Below are 16,189 nucleotides of genomic sequence, written 5' to 3' on the forward strand. Positions count from 1 at the left end.
AAGCCCTAATATGAAAACCGCTTCACCAGCAGATCTTCTGCCATTAATATATAAGAATGTGATTGAAGACGCATACCCCAACATAATGACAGCATTGAGAATTTTTGCACATACCAGTCTCAACCGCCTCTAATGAAACGAGTTTTAGCAAACTAAAAATCATAAAAATTACCTTAGAAATTGAACAGGTCAGCAACTACTAACCAACCTGAGCATCATATCAATAGAGCACAAGTTAGTTTCAAAGCTGTCTTTTGAGGGCATTGTAAAAACATTTGCAGCCAAAAGAGCCCGTAAAGTTAAGTTTTAGTTCAAGCTTTCTGTGTGTGAATTAATTTTTTTTATCACAATTAGCCAGTAGATTAAGCTATTGTGTATAATGTGTAGTTATGATTCTCAAGATAACAACTTGAGTGAAATATTTTATTCATAATATTAACTCTATTTATCATAATCAAATATCCTGTTCATTTTGTCGATTCAGTCCACACCTATTGTTCTGTCATTTGATGATAAACTTTTCATTTCATTTGCAGCATTTCTGTAAATATTGTGAAAGTATATATCAAACATGCTACTCTTAGATTACATGTCCATTAAGTAGCTTAGACATAAGTGGGTATATTATCTTGTAGTAAAAATGAAATAGCTGTAAATAAATACATTTGTTTGTTATCTAATTAATAAAACATATTTGGAATTGTGGAATTCATATGTAGTCGTATGATGACGTGTTGTCGGTAAATTTTTCTTTTTTGATTTGGGGAAAAATTAAAATGGCTTAGGGGGGGGGGGGGGGGAGGGCGCCAAGATGAGATGTTGCCCCGGGTGGAAAAATGTCTAGTTACGTCCCGGGGCATGCGCACTGTGCGACTTAAATTCATTGATTCACTTACTATTTTAATTCATCTCTGGAAACCCTCGCAGTCAATATGATGCTAGATCAGTAAAAAATCACCCGTTGAATGTTTCCAGACGACACACAGTATGATTTAGCAACTAGGAAAGGAGTTTTCCCATATTATTCTGTAAAATCCATGGAAGTTTTCAGATGGTCTCGCTTTTTCAAAGGAATTGTTCCATAACATTATAAGTGTCACGGACGTGAGTGATTTGGACTATACTCATGGCCAAAGGGCTTGGTATGTATTCCAGTGTGCTACATTGAATGTGCACACACTCAATTACCTAAAGGTGGATACTTGTTTAGGTACTGGCTAACATATACGAGTCATTTCATTTGGTTTGTTTGCAGTTTAATTCTTTAGATCCGGCTCATTACATCACCGCTTCATCGCTTGCATGAGAAGCTCTTCTAAGAAAAACCAGTGCGCACAGTGAATAGATAACAGATTAGGATATATACCGCTTTTTAGAATCTGCAGTGTGTGGAGGTATAACAAACGCAGTGGTGCACCCAGGAGGGGGGGGGGATTTTGGGGGTTTAAACCCCCTCCGAAAATGTGAAGAAAAATCTAGAATGGAAAAAGTAAAAACATTCCCAGTCCCAGCAAAATAGGTACGATGGTCTATGGGCAGCGCTCACTCTACCAAACTTTGTGAGATGTTTTCACGTCAGTGTATACATTATGGTGTTAGTATTACATTTGCAGTCTGCTACCGTGAATTACTTTAATTTTTTTACAAATTAGTTTGTGTTATATAAAAACTACTAATTGTTTGTGCGCTATGTTTATCTCAATTTTTGCATAATTTTGGACTATTTCTGCAGTTTTAACTAGACATGTGTGAATTTTATACCCTTTGTTTTTACTCGTAGAGTGAACTTAATTTGTGTGTATGAATGCAGTAAAAAGAAAACCATTATTGTCAGTGATTTAAGTTGCACAGAATGTGGACTTTAATGCATGCTATGATTCTCATGGTATTAAAATAATACTGATTTTGAGCGGATGAGACCCTGGGATTGATAAAGGTATCTTTGTTTGATTCTTGTCTAAAACAAAATTTAGTAGGTACCGTACTAAAAATTATTCTTTTTTCTACCAGCAGTATATTCAATAACTAGCTGCCCGACCCGGCTTCGCATGGCTATACTAATGGAAAAAAAATTAAGCCACATCTCCCATTTACAGTAATGGTAAATAAAAAAAATTCAGTGAAAATTTATTACAATGCTGTATAATGTACCGGAGAGAAAATGAATAGCACCGATGGTTTCCCGACTCATGCACGCAACGTACAACTGATGTACCCGTACTTCGCTACGGCAGTCTACAGGCAGATCACTCTGGCACCGCTCATTATACATGCCCCTCCTTGTGGGTACGCCACTGCCGCGCGATGCCCGTTGCCATGGAGATGCAGAAGGCATGAACAATGCAAAATCCTGTTCTCATGCAGACAAAGTACCCACTGTTGCCTGGTTTTAACCACCCATGGGATTTAATTTTCAGAAAATGTCATCCTGCATAACATAAGAAACATTAGTGTGAAGTTTCAAGTCTGTAAAATATATATACTTGAAAAAAAGGGCAATTTTTGATATTTAAAGTACCCACAAAATTTCAACGGTGATGAGGACTGCACTAACAATGAAATAGTCGTTGCCATAGAGACGAATGAAGCATCAAAAAAGCAACAGCTGTTGCCATGGTGATTTCCTACCAAAAACTGGAAATTTTGATATATTACGCCCCCGAAACTCCCCTTGGGATCGGATTTCCGCAGAATCCATTCTTAGTGAGCGTCTACATCATAAAATTAGTAACTATGCTAAATTTCAAGTCAATCGGGTGTAGTTTTAGAGATCTCATGATGAGTGAGTCAGTGAATGGTAGTTCGCTTTTATATATATATATTTATATATATATAGACACACAAGTCCTTGTCAGAATTGTAACGGGAGAGGAAAATTATTGATGGTCCGAAAAATGAAAATTAATTAGAAATAATAAAAATCATTCTAGTAAAAGAAAAAAACAAACTAAACACAGAGAGAGGAAAAAAAACAATAAGTTTGCAATTTAAAGTGATAAAAAGTATTTAAATACTAATTGAACTCTTATGAAGGTACTGATTGCTTCGTTGTTAATATTACACAGGTATTTTTTTACTTTTAGGGAAAATTAAGAATAAGGCATCTAGTGCGTGGCAACAATGTTAATAGGCAATAGGAAATAAACTTATAGCACCTGCGGCATTGTCAACACACACTTCGTACGTGTACTGCATGTTGTATCTAACCCCCTCCAATGCATTTGATTATAAATTGGACTTTTAGTAAGGATCCCTAATGTTATTGATAATATAATACCTATAGCCTATAGCCTTCCTCGATAAATGTACTATCCAACACTAGAAGAATTTTTCAAATCGGACCAGTGGTTCCTGAGATTAGCGCGTTCAAACAAACAAACAAACAAACAAACAAACTCTTCAGCTTTATAATAGTAGTATGGATTAGATACAAAAACTTCTTAAATAGCACCAATTTTCACCTAGAAATCCAAATTTTCCCGGGAAAGGACCCCCGGACCCCCCTTATTATTTTTGAAAACGGTGTTCCTTCATAAAAAAACAAACTTGGAACCCCCCCAAAAAAATTTCCTGGGTGTGCCTCTGAACAAACGTAAGTCGTCATCACACGAAAGCTAGCAATATTTACATGTCCCGTCATGACCCTAACCTTCCATCTTTTTACATCTCTTATTTCGATGTAAGTGCATTGCATTCTCACACAGTGTTGGGCAAACTTCTTGTAGGTGATTTCCAATGTTTTCCAAAGGCTGAATATGTGAGTTGGGATTTCGACACCACAGACATATATGGTGGAAAATCATACTTTCATGAAGTGGATTTGACCTTCCCCGATGACTGTCACGATCACCTATCAGATCTTCCTCTGGCTCCCGAGAATTGCACACCACCAAAATGTTGTATAAGTAAATTATTGTTAGCTCTCAAACCACACAAAAATTACATTAATAATGCCAAAACACTGGCAATACGTTCAGTATAGAGGGGCCATCGGCCCGGTTTGCTGAGTTTTAAGGTTTGAGCTGGTGGTCTGGATGCTTTATTTCATTACCTTTATTCCTCATTATTGCGCCCATCCTGCGAATCGTTTTTTAAAATTACTTTCTAATAGTCTGTGTGGTAAATCGCTACGAACTTCTAGAAAACACAAGGATATACATGTTTTGTGGTGTGATACGATTTATGGGGCAGCTGAGCTGTTTGGTAGTCCGAAGTTCAAGGCCCGACAAATCATAGATGAAAATTTAGTACTTGAGCTTAGAGGTGGGTCGAAAAGTATCAACCTGTTATTTTGTAACTGATACACGCATGTATCAGGTACTGCATACGAGTACACTTGAAAAGTATCAAGTACTTGCCGTCACCCGACCTATGTGAAAGGCCCGGGGGGTACCTGACGGGCGCTACGGGCGTCGCGGTGCTCTTGTCCGGAGGGGCGCCAGGCTAGCGGACTGCTAGGCCGTTGATGTTGGGTCGTGGGTACTCTGCCCCCGCGTGCCCCGCCAGGTACACGGCTTGAATCTACCCTGAATGGTTCTCTCTTGACTGTGAAGGCCGCTCGGCCGTGTGGGGGACGGGAGACTCCGTAAAATTAGCATACACGAGTTGGTGAGAATTACCTTTAATCTAGTCCTGCTACAAAACACTCTCACCAACACTTGGCGACGTCTAGCCGTTACACGATTAACACAGAAAAAACAACGCTACTCGACATTAATGGTTACCACGGCAGTCTCGCGGGACGCGGGTCGATGCTCGCTGGAGACGGCCAGCGCCGAACATTAACGGGTGCAGGGGGTGCTCTATGAGCGGGCTCCTAAATTCGGCGAAACACTTACGTGTGTGCAGCCGGCAGGCATATGCACGGCGTCCTTAAATAAAAACACTTTCGCTGGAGTCGGCCAGTACCGTACGTTTTGTGCTACGATACGTATCGCGGTATCACACTTAAGACGGTCGGGATAGGCCCGGCTCCGCAAAATACGCGCCGAGTCGACGTGGGCAGCGGTGAATTAACAAAAGGTTTTAAATTTAAAGATTTAGTACAGAATAAAAAGTAATAAAATGAAAGAAACTTGGATGCTGCCCACGGACACACGTCTGTTCCCGGCGCGGAGTGGTTCGAGACTGCCGGACATGGCCGCCTCGCAAGGAAGAGAAACTTTCTCTTCTTTGTGAGTCGGCGTCAAAAAACATATATTAATTTAATTTACTATATTACCAGTTAAAACATGTTCCAGGTGCCCAATAAAAATGTAGCACCTGGTAATTGGGTGCTTAAGGCTTAACAATAGTTTTAATGTATTTAATTATTTAAAATGTGACATCAAGTTGGCGACTGTATTTATCAACATATTGTCTCACTGTGAGCTGTAATAGTTGGATTTCTTCTAATCTGACACGATCCTAGTCACGGACATTTTAATTAAAGCCAGTGGCCGTGGTGACTTTTAATAAGGTTAGTTGTCTATTGGGGTCACGCCCGGGACGCTCGCCTGACTCAATCCGGCTGGGCAAGGGGCGCGCTCCGAAAACGGGATACGGTACTGGCGGTGCGAAGCACGGGCTTAAAGGCCATGGTCGGTACGACGTCAAATGCCCCCCCCCCCAGTGGAAGCCCGTCTCCGCCCCGTGTTCCCGCTCCCGCGGTAAGACGACCCCCTAGCTCAGCCGGCACACTTCGACACGCGATCCCATAGCGCGTGGCGCCTTAGCGCCCGCGGCGCATGGAGTGTCGGCGCAGGCGGACGCCGCCTCGGTCGCTGCGTGGGCAGCTGGGCCGGGAGGCGGCGCCGCGGCGCATGAAGTGTCGGCGCAGGCAGACGCCGCCTCGGTGGCTGCGTGGGCAGCTGGGCCGGGAGGCGGCGCCGCGGCGCATGAAGTGCTGGCGCAGGCGGACGCCGCCTCGGTCGCTGCGTGGGCAGCTGGGCCGGGAGGCGGCGCCGCGGCGCATGAGGTGCTGGCGCAGGCGGACGCCGCCTCGGTCGCTGCATGGGCAGCTGGGCCGGGAGGCGGCGCCGCGGCGCATGGAGTGTCGGCGCAGGCGGACGCCGCCTCGGTCGCTGCGTAGGCAGCTGGGCCGGGAGGCGGCGCCGCGGCGCATGAGGTGCTGGCGAAGGCGGACGCCGCCTCGGTCGCTGCATGGGCAGCTGGGCCGGGAGGCGGCGCCGCGGCACATCGAGTGTCGGCGCAGGCGGACGCCGCCTCGGTCGCTGCGTGGGCAGCTGGGCCGGGAGGCGGCGCCGCGGCGCATGGAGTGTCGGCGCAGGCGGACGCCGCCTCGGTCGCTGCGTGGGCAGCTGGGCCGGGAGGCGGCACCACGGCGCATCGAGTGTCGGCGCAGGCGGACGCCGCCTCGGTCGCTGCGTGGGCAGCTGGGCCGGGAGGCGGCGCCGCGGCGCATGGAGTGTCGGCGCAGGCGGATGCCGCCTCGGTCCCTGCGTGGGCAGCTGGGCCGGGAGGCGGCGCCGCGGCGCATCGAGTGTCGGCGCAGGCGGACGCCACCTCGGTCGCTGCGTGGGCAGCTGGGCCGGGAGGCGGCGCCGCGGCGCATGAAGTGCTGGCGCAGGCGGACGCCGCCTCGGTCGCTGCGTGGGCAGCTGGGCCGGGAGGCGGCGCCGCGGCGCATGAGGTGCCTGCGCAGGCGGACGCCGCCTCTGTCGCTGCGTGGGCAGCTGGGCCGGGAGGCGGCGCCGCGGCGCATGGAGTGTCGGCGGCGGCGGACGCCGCCTCGGTCGCTGCGTGGGCAGCTGGGCCGGGAGGCGGCGCCGCGGCACATCGAGTGTCGGCGCAGGCGGACGCCGCCTCGGTCGCTGCGTGGGCAGCTGGGCCGGGAGGCGGCGCCGCGGCGCGTGATGTGTGGGGCGGCGTGACGAGACTGCCCAGGACGTACTCGGCCAGGTGGGACGGGGGTCGGCGCTCCCGTCGGGGGCGCTCTTGCGGGCTAATTTCCGCGGGGCTCGTCGGGCCTTGCCGTCCGTAGGGCTGGCGTTCCCGATCGGGTATCAGCGCCGGGCTGGGTGAGCTTTGCCCCGGGGTGGTGTTCAGGACGAACTCCCGCAGCCTCAAGGGTCTGCGTCGTGTCCGACGGGGACGTCCAGCCCCCTCCTCGCGCGGTTGTGTGACGGTGACGCGGAAAGTTGCGTCGGCAAGGGAGGCTGCGTGCCCCCAACCACCTCTGGTCGGGCTCGGGGGCGATTCCTCTTCGTCCTCGTCTGGGTCGGATATGATGGGTTCGGGGTCAGGGGTCGCTCTGGCGGGGTCGTCGGAGTCGTCTGCCGCGACTTCTGGCACCCGGCACCTGGCGTGGCGGGGCCGGCCCCTTCTCCGCCGGCGCGGCGTGGTGTGAGTCTCCGTAGGTGCCTCATGCCGCGGGGGCGGCTCGCTCTCGGGGGCCTCCCCTCGTGGCGCGGTTTCTGCGGGACAGGGTGCCTCGCCGGGGTCGTGGGGTGCGTCCGTCTCCAGTTCCCCATCGCTGAGGTACTCGGGCTCGTCTGGAGCGGTGTCCTCGGCTTCCTCTCGCTGTTGCTCCAGTCCTCCAGGAGGGAGTGTATCAAGGGGGATGTCTGGTCCGTCTGCCGTGTCCCCATGTTCGGGTTCGGCCGGGAGTGGTTCCCCGGGGGTCGCCGCCACTCGCAGGTGGTCCCGGTGGATCTTCTGCACGCGGCAGCCACCCAAGTCCACCATGTAGGACGTCGCCCCCAGGCGCCGCATCACGGTGTAGGGCCCCTCCCAGCGGGGAGCGAGTCTGGCGCAGTAATTGCGCGGCACTGCCGACAGGGGGTACGCTCGGGCGTACACCCGATCGCCGGCCCGCAGTTGTGCCGGGGGTCGCGCTGTCTGGGGCGTGATTCCCTGACTGTAGCGGGCTTGTCTTGCGCGTGCCGCGTCGTGCTCCTGGGTTCGTCGCTCGTCGTGCTCCTCCGGTTGCTCTCCTGGGTGCGGTGCGCCGTGTGTTGCCAGCTCGCCGGGCAGCGGCAGGTTACGCCCCTGGATCATCTCGGCGGGGGTCATCCCAGTGGCCGCGTTCACGCGCCGCCGGACGCAGAACAGTGCGTCGGCGACGTGGCGGTCCCACTGGGTGTGGTCCTCCCCTAGGCGCAGCCGCAGTTGAGTTTTCAGATCCTGATTCCTGCGCTCGGTCGGATTGGCCCTGGGGTGGTATGAGGGTGTGGTGTGGTGGATGATGTGTGCCTCTTGGCACCACCCTCTCCACCGGGCCCCCAAGAACTGGCTGCCGTTGTCCGTCAAGACGGACTCCGGGTAGCCGAACCGAGTGAGGAACTCGCGCGTCAGGACTTCGATGATGGTGGCCGCCCGTGCGTTGCCGCAGGGGTAGGCTTCTGTCCAGCGGGTGAACATGTCGGTCACGGCCACTAGAAAGCGCTTACCCCGCGGCGAGCGGGGGTACGGCCCCATCACGTCCAGCGCGAGCGTCTGGAACGGTGTTGACGGCTGGCGAGGCTGCTGTTGTTGTGTACCGTCTCCTCGGTGGGCCTTGCGGCGCTGGCAGGTCTCACACTCCCGGACGTAGACCCGGACATCCCGGTTCACCCCCGGCCAGTGGTAGTATCGGCAGACGGCTCTCCGGGTCTGGTCCGAGCCTGGGTGTCCGGCGAGGTCATGATCGTGGTAGAATCGTAGTGTTGCCTCGCGCGCTTCGGGTGGGACGTAGGTCTTTCACTCGTCCTCTTCCCCCGGCGGTCTGGTCATGACCCGGTCGCCCCGGAGCTGCCAGGTGGGGTGGTCTCCTCCGCGCGCTGCCTCGCGGCGCCGGTCGGCGTCCGGCGAGCGGCGCTGGGCCGTGAGGACGCGCCGCTCTAGATCGGCCTCGGTACTGGGGGGGTCTTCGGTCCCCTCTACGCCGAGCGTGAGGCGGGTGCAGGTAGGGTGTCCGTCGGCAGTCGTGCTGGTGTGGGATGGAGGCAGGATTTCGTCCCACTCCTCCTCGTCCAGCACCTCCCGTCTGCCGTCTGGCTCGCGCGAGAGCAGGTCGGGGAGCTGATTTTCCGCGCCTGGCACGTGCTCGACCGTAAAGTCGAACGACTGTAGGAGCAGCGCCCAGCGAATCAGCTTCCCCTTCCTCCCCTGCATGGTGTGGAGCCAGGTGAGGCAGCGGTTGTCGGTGTGGAGGGTGAAATGCCTGCCCTCCAGGTGTGGACGGTATTTCTTCACGGCCCACACCACCGCCAAGCACTCCTGTTCGTTGCTGTGGTACCGCCTCTCCGCCGCGCCGAACTTCGCGCTGGCGTAGTCCACCACTTGCCGTTCTCCGTGGTCGTTCACCTGGTACAGCACGGCTCCGGTTCCCAGGGCGCTGGCGTCCGTCTGGAGGACGAGTGGGCGCTCGGGGTCGATGCGGGCCAGTGTGTGGCACCGGGTGAACGCGCTCTTGACGGCCTCGAATGCCGTCTGGGCGGGCGAGCCCCAGTGGTAGCGGACTTGGGGCGACAACAGGTCCGTCAGAGGCGCGATGACTTGTGAAAAATTCGGAATATAGTTCCGGAGCCAGTTCAGCAGCCCGATGAAGCGCTGCAGTTGCTTCCGGGTGCGTGGGACTTCTGCCATCGCGATCTGCTGGAGGTGTCCTAGTTGGGGGCGGTTCCCCTCCGCGTTGACCACGTGGCCCAGGAAGTCGACCTCGGCGGCTCCTAGATGACATTTGGCTGGGTTGGCTGTCAGGTGGTTTGTGGCCAACCGCTCCATCACCAAGGCCAGATGGCGGCAGTGGTCCTCCCAGGTGTCTGAGTATACTATGACGTCGTCCAGGTATGCTAGGGCGAATTGTCCGATGGAGCCCTCCAGCACACGGGTCATCATGCACTGGAAGGTGGACGGGGCGCACTTTAGGCCGAACGGCATGGCTCTGAACTGGAACCTCCGTCCGTCTGGCACCGTGAACGCCGTCTTCTCCCGGTCCCCGCGTCATATAGGCACTTGCCAGTACCCGGACTTCAGGTCCAAGGTGCTGAAGACCTGGGCCCTTCCCAAGCCGGCTACGGCGGCCTCGACGCTAATCTGGGGGGGCGGGGCGCTGACGGTCACGGCATTTAACGGCCGGAAGTCCACACAGAATCTGCTTGTCCCGTCTTTCTTGTTGGCCAGCACAATGCACGCATTGTACCGGCTGTGGGACGGCTCGATGACTCCGTCGTGTAGCATCTCGTCCACCTGCTCCCGGATGATTCGCTGCTCGCGAAACCCGTAGCCGCGGGGCGGGTCGAACACTGGGTCATCAGTCAGGGTGGGGATGCAGTGTTCAGTGACGGTGGTCCGCCTCAAGGTTCCGTCCATGGCAAACACTTCGGGTCGGGCGGCGAGGACCTTGTTTACCTCAGCCTGGTAGGAGGGGGGGACGTCGTGGAGCACGTCCGCCAGGGTCAGCACCGCGTCCTGTCGAGGGGGCGTCTGTCCTAGCGCGTACACCACGTACCTCTCAGCTCTTCCCAGGTTGAGGCGGGGGGGTCCTAGCTCCAAGACCGCATCTTTCTGGACCAACCAGGGGAGTCCTAGCACCACCTCCTCACACAAGTCTTGCACGACTACTGCGGACACACTACTGTTCAATTCCTGCGTACTCACCACGATCTCAGCATGCCCCAGCATCCGCCCGGTGTGTGTGGTGGTAGCCAGGCGCAGCTCGCCGCTGCCCGGACGCAACTCGCCTGCGGGCACGAACGCGGGGCGTACGAACACGTCGCTCGCTCCGGTGTCGACGAGCGCGGCAGCTGGCCGGCCGTTCACCTCCACGGGGATGCGGAACAGGTTGTCCCGCGGGCGGCCCAGCTGTCCCAAGGTCGGGAGGGCGCGCACCCCGCCAGGCGCAGGGTTGATGGTCTGTCCGCGGCTGTTGTATGTAAACACCAATGCTCTCAAGTCCTCCCACCCTCGATAGCAACAGCCTAGAGCCCCTGGATTCCCCTTCATTATGCACATGGAGAAAATAACCATCAGTATTTTTAAACAAAAATAAGGAATTGTATAGGTGTTTCCAGTCTAAGCTGTTGGCAAAAGCCAATAAATTAAAAAAATACACCCTTGCTTTCAGTAAACTCTCTACAAATGTTTTTGTTTTAAATGTAAACATAGTAGCAAGTTTTTTAGAACTAAAATTCACATATTCGCATGTGATAAATGATGGCCTGTTTAAAAATTGTGGTGGTGGTGCAGTGCCTTTTCTGGTTGCCGATGTTCTTCTGCGTCTAAGCGCCGAGGTCAGGGGTTTAAATATTCCTCGGGACACCTTCTGCTCTATTCTTTGACCATTCAGAACCTCGTGGTTACTCCTACTTCAGTCTTAACAGCTGGAGGGGACGAAGGTTATGTGACGAGTCACATGACCACTTCTCAGTTATGTAGTTACCCCCCTCCACTGCACGGCTCTGGGTTGGGCGCGCGCTTCTTTGAGTTAGTGAGCCTGTGGGGTTTGACACCCACTACACAAGTACTCAGCACTGGTGACAGTCACTTCAGGGGCAATTCCTTTCGTTGTGGGACCCGAAGCCACCATAACAAGTTTTGGGAGTCTATACTGACTGCAATTCACTGCTTCCGACCATGTGGCCAACACATATCCTCTGAGAGATTCTTGTTTACTAGCATAAGGTAATGCATTGGTTGGTGCTCTAGGCTAGCTCTATCATCCCAGGAGGCAGTTGGACCATCATCAAATTATATCGATGGTTACCAAACATCTGCCAGATTGCTTAGAAACCAGTTTCTATCGTCAATCAGGGCATCATTTATTAAAACGGTTCCTGATTTGATTCCGCACTGGAACCCAGGTTGGACATGTTTTGGAATACAACTGACGAGTTAGGCTACAGTTGTATTCGAACAAGGCAGTTCTTATTCACTGCCGTACCCGAACATCTTGGATTACTGCCCTAACTTTGCTTATTTTTAACTTATTTAAAAATTTTGTTTCTGAGGTATTTGCACAGTAGATTTCTTCAACATGAACAGAACACATAAGACAAGACTATAGATTTCAATTAATATTTTTCTTGGAACATTCCATCAATTTTTGCATTAATTATCATCTTTAGATATCTGTTGTATTTTATCAAATGCAATGTCTAGTTTTATTGAAGTCTTTTGAAAAATATTTGAGAAAAACATTGCCTGAAATACTAACATTAAAATTCATTTAATCACTTCAATTCAATTCATTCAATGCAATCAAATCATTTCATTGTACAATTGTTTTTACGTACGTATGTCTGGCAATTCCGTTATATAATGGTAACACCCGAATGACCAGAACATGTTTCGCTCCCGATGAAACGACCTTGTATCTTTATACCTAAATTTGGTTCTATATTCTCTCTTATCTATGAGAATTATGGTTCAAAACAAACGAGTGGAATATGAAAATGAAGGTTTCGAATGAGAGTACAGATACGGATCCACTGATGGGAAATTGTGCCTGTGAAAATTCGGAATTAACGGACAATGTAGTAGTTATACATGATTTGCAAGATTGTGTTGACGACAGTCTTGACTTTTCGCCTTTTGTAATCGGAAGAGAATGTGATCAGTTTCCTGTATACACTACTAAATTCGATAAAGAGAATGTCCGTGAATCGCACAGCACTGAAGAACTGTGTGATAATAACGAAAATGATGGGTATACATTTTTGTATTAGTTCCATTTAAGCCTACATTAGTATTTAAAGCTTTAGAAAATATGAAGAGGAGAGACTTTAATTGAAAAGAAAATTCCAATTTTTTTTTTATGTCCTTACATGTTTTGGAATCATTTTCTAAAGAAGCTGTGTTATACTTGAAGTAATTTACCGTTACTTTTCCATTTTAACGAGTGCTTAGGTTAGGTTCGTTACGTAATATTTCAGAAACCAGTTGGAATTTAGAAACGCAGTTTTCAGGGTAAGTAGAGGGACGTCTCAATTTTTCGATCACAGTATTTTCGGAATTTTATTGTTATATTTACGGAAAAGCCATGACGTAAGAATATTACCCATAGGCATACAATAATGGGATACTAACATTGAATACAAACACAGCACACAATCTATGATTTTGCTCATGTCTTAATTTTGGGCAGAAACCTTGTATTTGAAAAACAGGTAACTGTTCCATATCATGTATCCAAGTTTATCCCTTGATCCTGCATGATTGATCCTGTGGTACATGATGCTCTCTGTTTTAATTTAGTATGTCGAAAGATCCTAGTCATAAAAATATTACAATACAAACAATGTTAGGAAGTAAAAGAAAATAATTTTTTGATTGTTTATTTGATCTGATAATACAATCATTTTGCATTTTTATATCTTTAATTTTTGTTTTATCTAGGATCTTGTACTAAATTAAAACTATACCTCATGTATCTCAGGTTCAATGTATTCAGAAATAAGCCATTAGGATCAAGATATGGACTTGGATACGCGATACGAAACTTTTACCTAAAAAATCCAGGCATTTTATCCTTTAAGGAGAATCTAGGTAAATGCCACACTTGCCAAGGCGCCTATTAATCTCGTCAGGAAAACTATGCACCACGTTGGGAATGGCTTTAACTAGGTCTTGCTGTAAGTCTTCTGCTCTCTGAATTGCAACTACATGCGTCACTGATTCTGAGATTAAATTAATTTTAATAGCAGGTGCAAATCCGAAATGCAATTCGTGATACACTTCAAGAGATACAACAATTATTACCCAGGAAGTCCAAACTCAGGATAATATTATATTATATGAGAGGTGCTGTTTGACTGTAAACTGCCAATTTCATGATAAAGATTGATTTTCGTATGCAGCAGCATCATCATGCTGGCCTTCAAAATTTCACTGTTTGCAATGCGAATTCTGCTGTTCTGTCCTCCCTCAATGTGTTCCTCTCTCTAGGCAGGAAAAACTAGTGACATAATTTGCGTTGGGACTCAAAACTCCTTATGGCACATGTAGCTCGTTAACAGATGAAGGATGGGATAACTTTCGCCATACAAAAACATGGGAACAAAATTTAAAAAAATGAATGGAGGTGGGATTTTGGATTTACGACATCAACCACAAGGGCTCACAGTCAGCAACTGTTTTCTGGGCAATCAGCGCAGTTGGTACACATGACATGTGAATCTGCATCCGGAGCATTCGACTGCTTGGAACAGTGAGCGATAATGGTTGGGCTTATTGCAAGGTTCCCTTACACTAGGTTACTTTTGCTGAAGCTCACCTCGGCGTGCTGGCATCCACATTGCCAAAACTCATCGGAGCCAATGCCCTAGGCTGCATTTCATCCTAAGCTTTTGAAAAGGATTTTACACCATGTCCATGCAATATCGGAAATTCGCCACAGTACTTTTGGACGGCTATCAATTGATTTTCAACGGCCCTGCTTCATTGGCATTAACTCCTCTAGATGCTATGCTGGACAATGAGTGGGGACATATCCAGGATCATTCAACTCTCCCAACTGTAGTTCAAGCACCTCAGCATTAGCTACAATGGAGTTAATAAACTCTAGTACAGGTTCATTCGAGCGCTGAAAGCGTTACACACATTCACACTGAACAGCAGTCTAGCACATGAGGAGGGCACACAAAATTCAACACTTGTAATTTAAACTTCTGGAAATTGGCACACTGGACAATGGCACCCGTGAGAAGCTGCACTTATACCTTCCCACATTTACTATGGCGAGTGTTCAAAAATCTCAAACTAGCCTGAGGTTGGCTATGTTCATGGCCTTTTATCAGAAAGGCTAATACATGTGGTTCGTTACTTTTGAGCCTTGGCAGGGATTTTAAATGAAGAAGAAAAAAGTTTGTGGTTAAAACAAGATTTGACGGTATGACTCACGCTAGCTTCAGCTTGCACTGGCCGGCTCTCGACAGGTTCCTCTAAAGTGCTACAGATAATTTTACAAACTTCGCACACAGCTCCTGCACCGTTTCGAAGGGGTTGAATATGATCTCGTTCTCCGCGAGGTTCTGCTTATACACCCACGACGTCCAGAGGCCATGGTGCACATGTAACAAAGGCAAAACAAGAAAAAACATCTCTGCATGCAGAGATGCGCAGAATTTGAACCTACTAGTAAGGAATAGTGTTCCTAATAAATTAAATTCATACCTATACACTAATAGTAAGGGAGAAATAACGTAGCGCAGAGACCATGGGTGTAAATCTTGGAATTAAAAAGCCCCTCACTTATAGGGTCCGTTTGCACTTGCAAAATCATAACTTCAAAACAAAAATGTTAAATGTAATGCTGCTGCCTCCCTTCCCTTGGGACAAACATTTCATGCCTTTGCTAGAATAGGCAGCAGAAAAGAAAATTTCACTCCATCAAAGAAATTAAATTGAATTTTAAACAACATATTTTAAAATAAAAACTAAAAGCAGCAAGGAAAAATTTTTTCATGTAACTATGTCATGTAATACTGCATTCAAAAGAATAGTTGTTAAGGAATTAATAATTTAAAATGTAGCCAACTTAACCTAACAAGCCATCCTTTCTATTTTATTTGTAATGTAGCTTGCCTAACGTAACGAACTGTTCATAAAATTTAAAAGTATTTTTAATATAGCTAACCTTACCTAACCAATAATTCTTAGGTCTTTACAGTATTTTTAATGTAGCTAACATAAACTAACTAACTGTTCCCACAATTTTACACTTTTTAGTTTACCGGGCATAGTTTACAATGCAATACCATTATAAATATTGGTGATGTCACTAAATTGGCAGCATGGACGTCATTACCACCCCTACATTCTTATGGGACAACTGCGGGAATATGTTGGGCAGGGAATATTTACATGCATTGCACAAAATAGTTTTATTTATGAGATAAACTTTCAAGTATTGTATTATATACTACAGCCCTACCTATTCTAGTATAGAACATGATGCGGAAGATATTTTACCCACAGTATCATATTATGTATTATAATTCCACTCGGTTTACTATATTTTGTGATACCATTTTTTATTATTTCATTGTTCATTTTCAAAAATGACTTTTTAACTTTCCTGATATCATAAATTATACTATAGCCTTACCTATTATAGAACAGAATGATACAGTTCATATAGTTGTTACCTAAGGTATATTATATACTATAATCTGGTTAAGTATATTTTACGATATCATATTTATACAATGTAATTGTTCAGCATTTTTCTATTATTTAAATTTCTTCAGTATTGTAACTTATACTTCAG

At 48.5% G+C, this 16,189-nt stretch overlaps 2 protein-coding genes across 3 annotated transcripts in view; one reads left to right on the forward strand and one right to left on the reverse strand.

Annotated features, from left to right (window-relative positions):
• Positions 1–1,278: 1,278 nt before the first annotated feature.
• Positions 1,279–8,418, reverse strand: LOC134528945 (skin secretory protein xP2-like). The gene is made up of 3 exons (XM_063362614.1): positions 8,391–8,418; positions 6,974–7,535; positions 1,279–1,315 (listed from the first exon to the last, which is right to left on the reverse strand). Exons 1-3 carry the CDS (start codon positions 8,416–8,418, stop codon positions 1,279–1,281), a joined length of 627 nt encoding a protein of 208 aa, XP_063218684.1.
• A 3,912-nt stretch (positions 8,419–12,330) lies between these two features.
• The window catches only part of LOC134529560 (zinc finger protein 148-like), a 66,988-nt gene continuing 63,129 nt past the window's right edge, over positions 12,331–16,189 (forward strand). Inside the window, exon 1 of one of the 2 annotated variants that reach the window (XM_063363779.1) lies at positions 12,331–12,628. In XM_063363779.1, coding sequence (XP_063219849.1) covers positions 12,369–12,628 — 260 coding nt within the window. In that variant the 5' untranslated portion in view covers positions 12,331–12,368. The remainder of the gene's footprint in view (positions 12,629–16,189) is intronic. The other variant, XM_063363780.1, reaches the window with a different exon arrangement.

Source organism: Bacillus rossius, chromosome 2 (assembly GCF_032445375.1).
Source record: "Bacillus rossius redtenbacheri isolate Brsri chromosome 2, Brsri_v3, whole genome shotgun sequence".
NCBI lineage: Eukaryota > Metazoa > Arthropoda > Insecta > Phasmatodea > Bacillidae > Bacillus > Bacillus rossius.

Bases quoted from the DNA above. Each gene is read 5' to 3' on its own strand.
- LOC134528945 (XM_063362614.1), bottom strand. From the start codon at position 8,418: ATGGGGCCGTACCCCCGCTCGCCGCGGG. The intron at 7,536-8,390 runs GTAAGCGCTTTC...TCCCTCCTGGAG, and splicing joins GTACCCCCGCTCGCCGCGGG to GACTGGAGCAACAGCGAGAG. The intron at 1,316-6,973 runs GCAAGGCCCGAC...GGTTTTTCTTAG, and splicing joins GAACGCCAGCCCTACGGACG to AAGAGCTTCTCATGCAAGCG.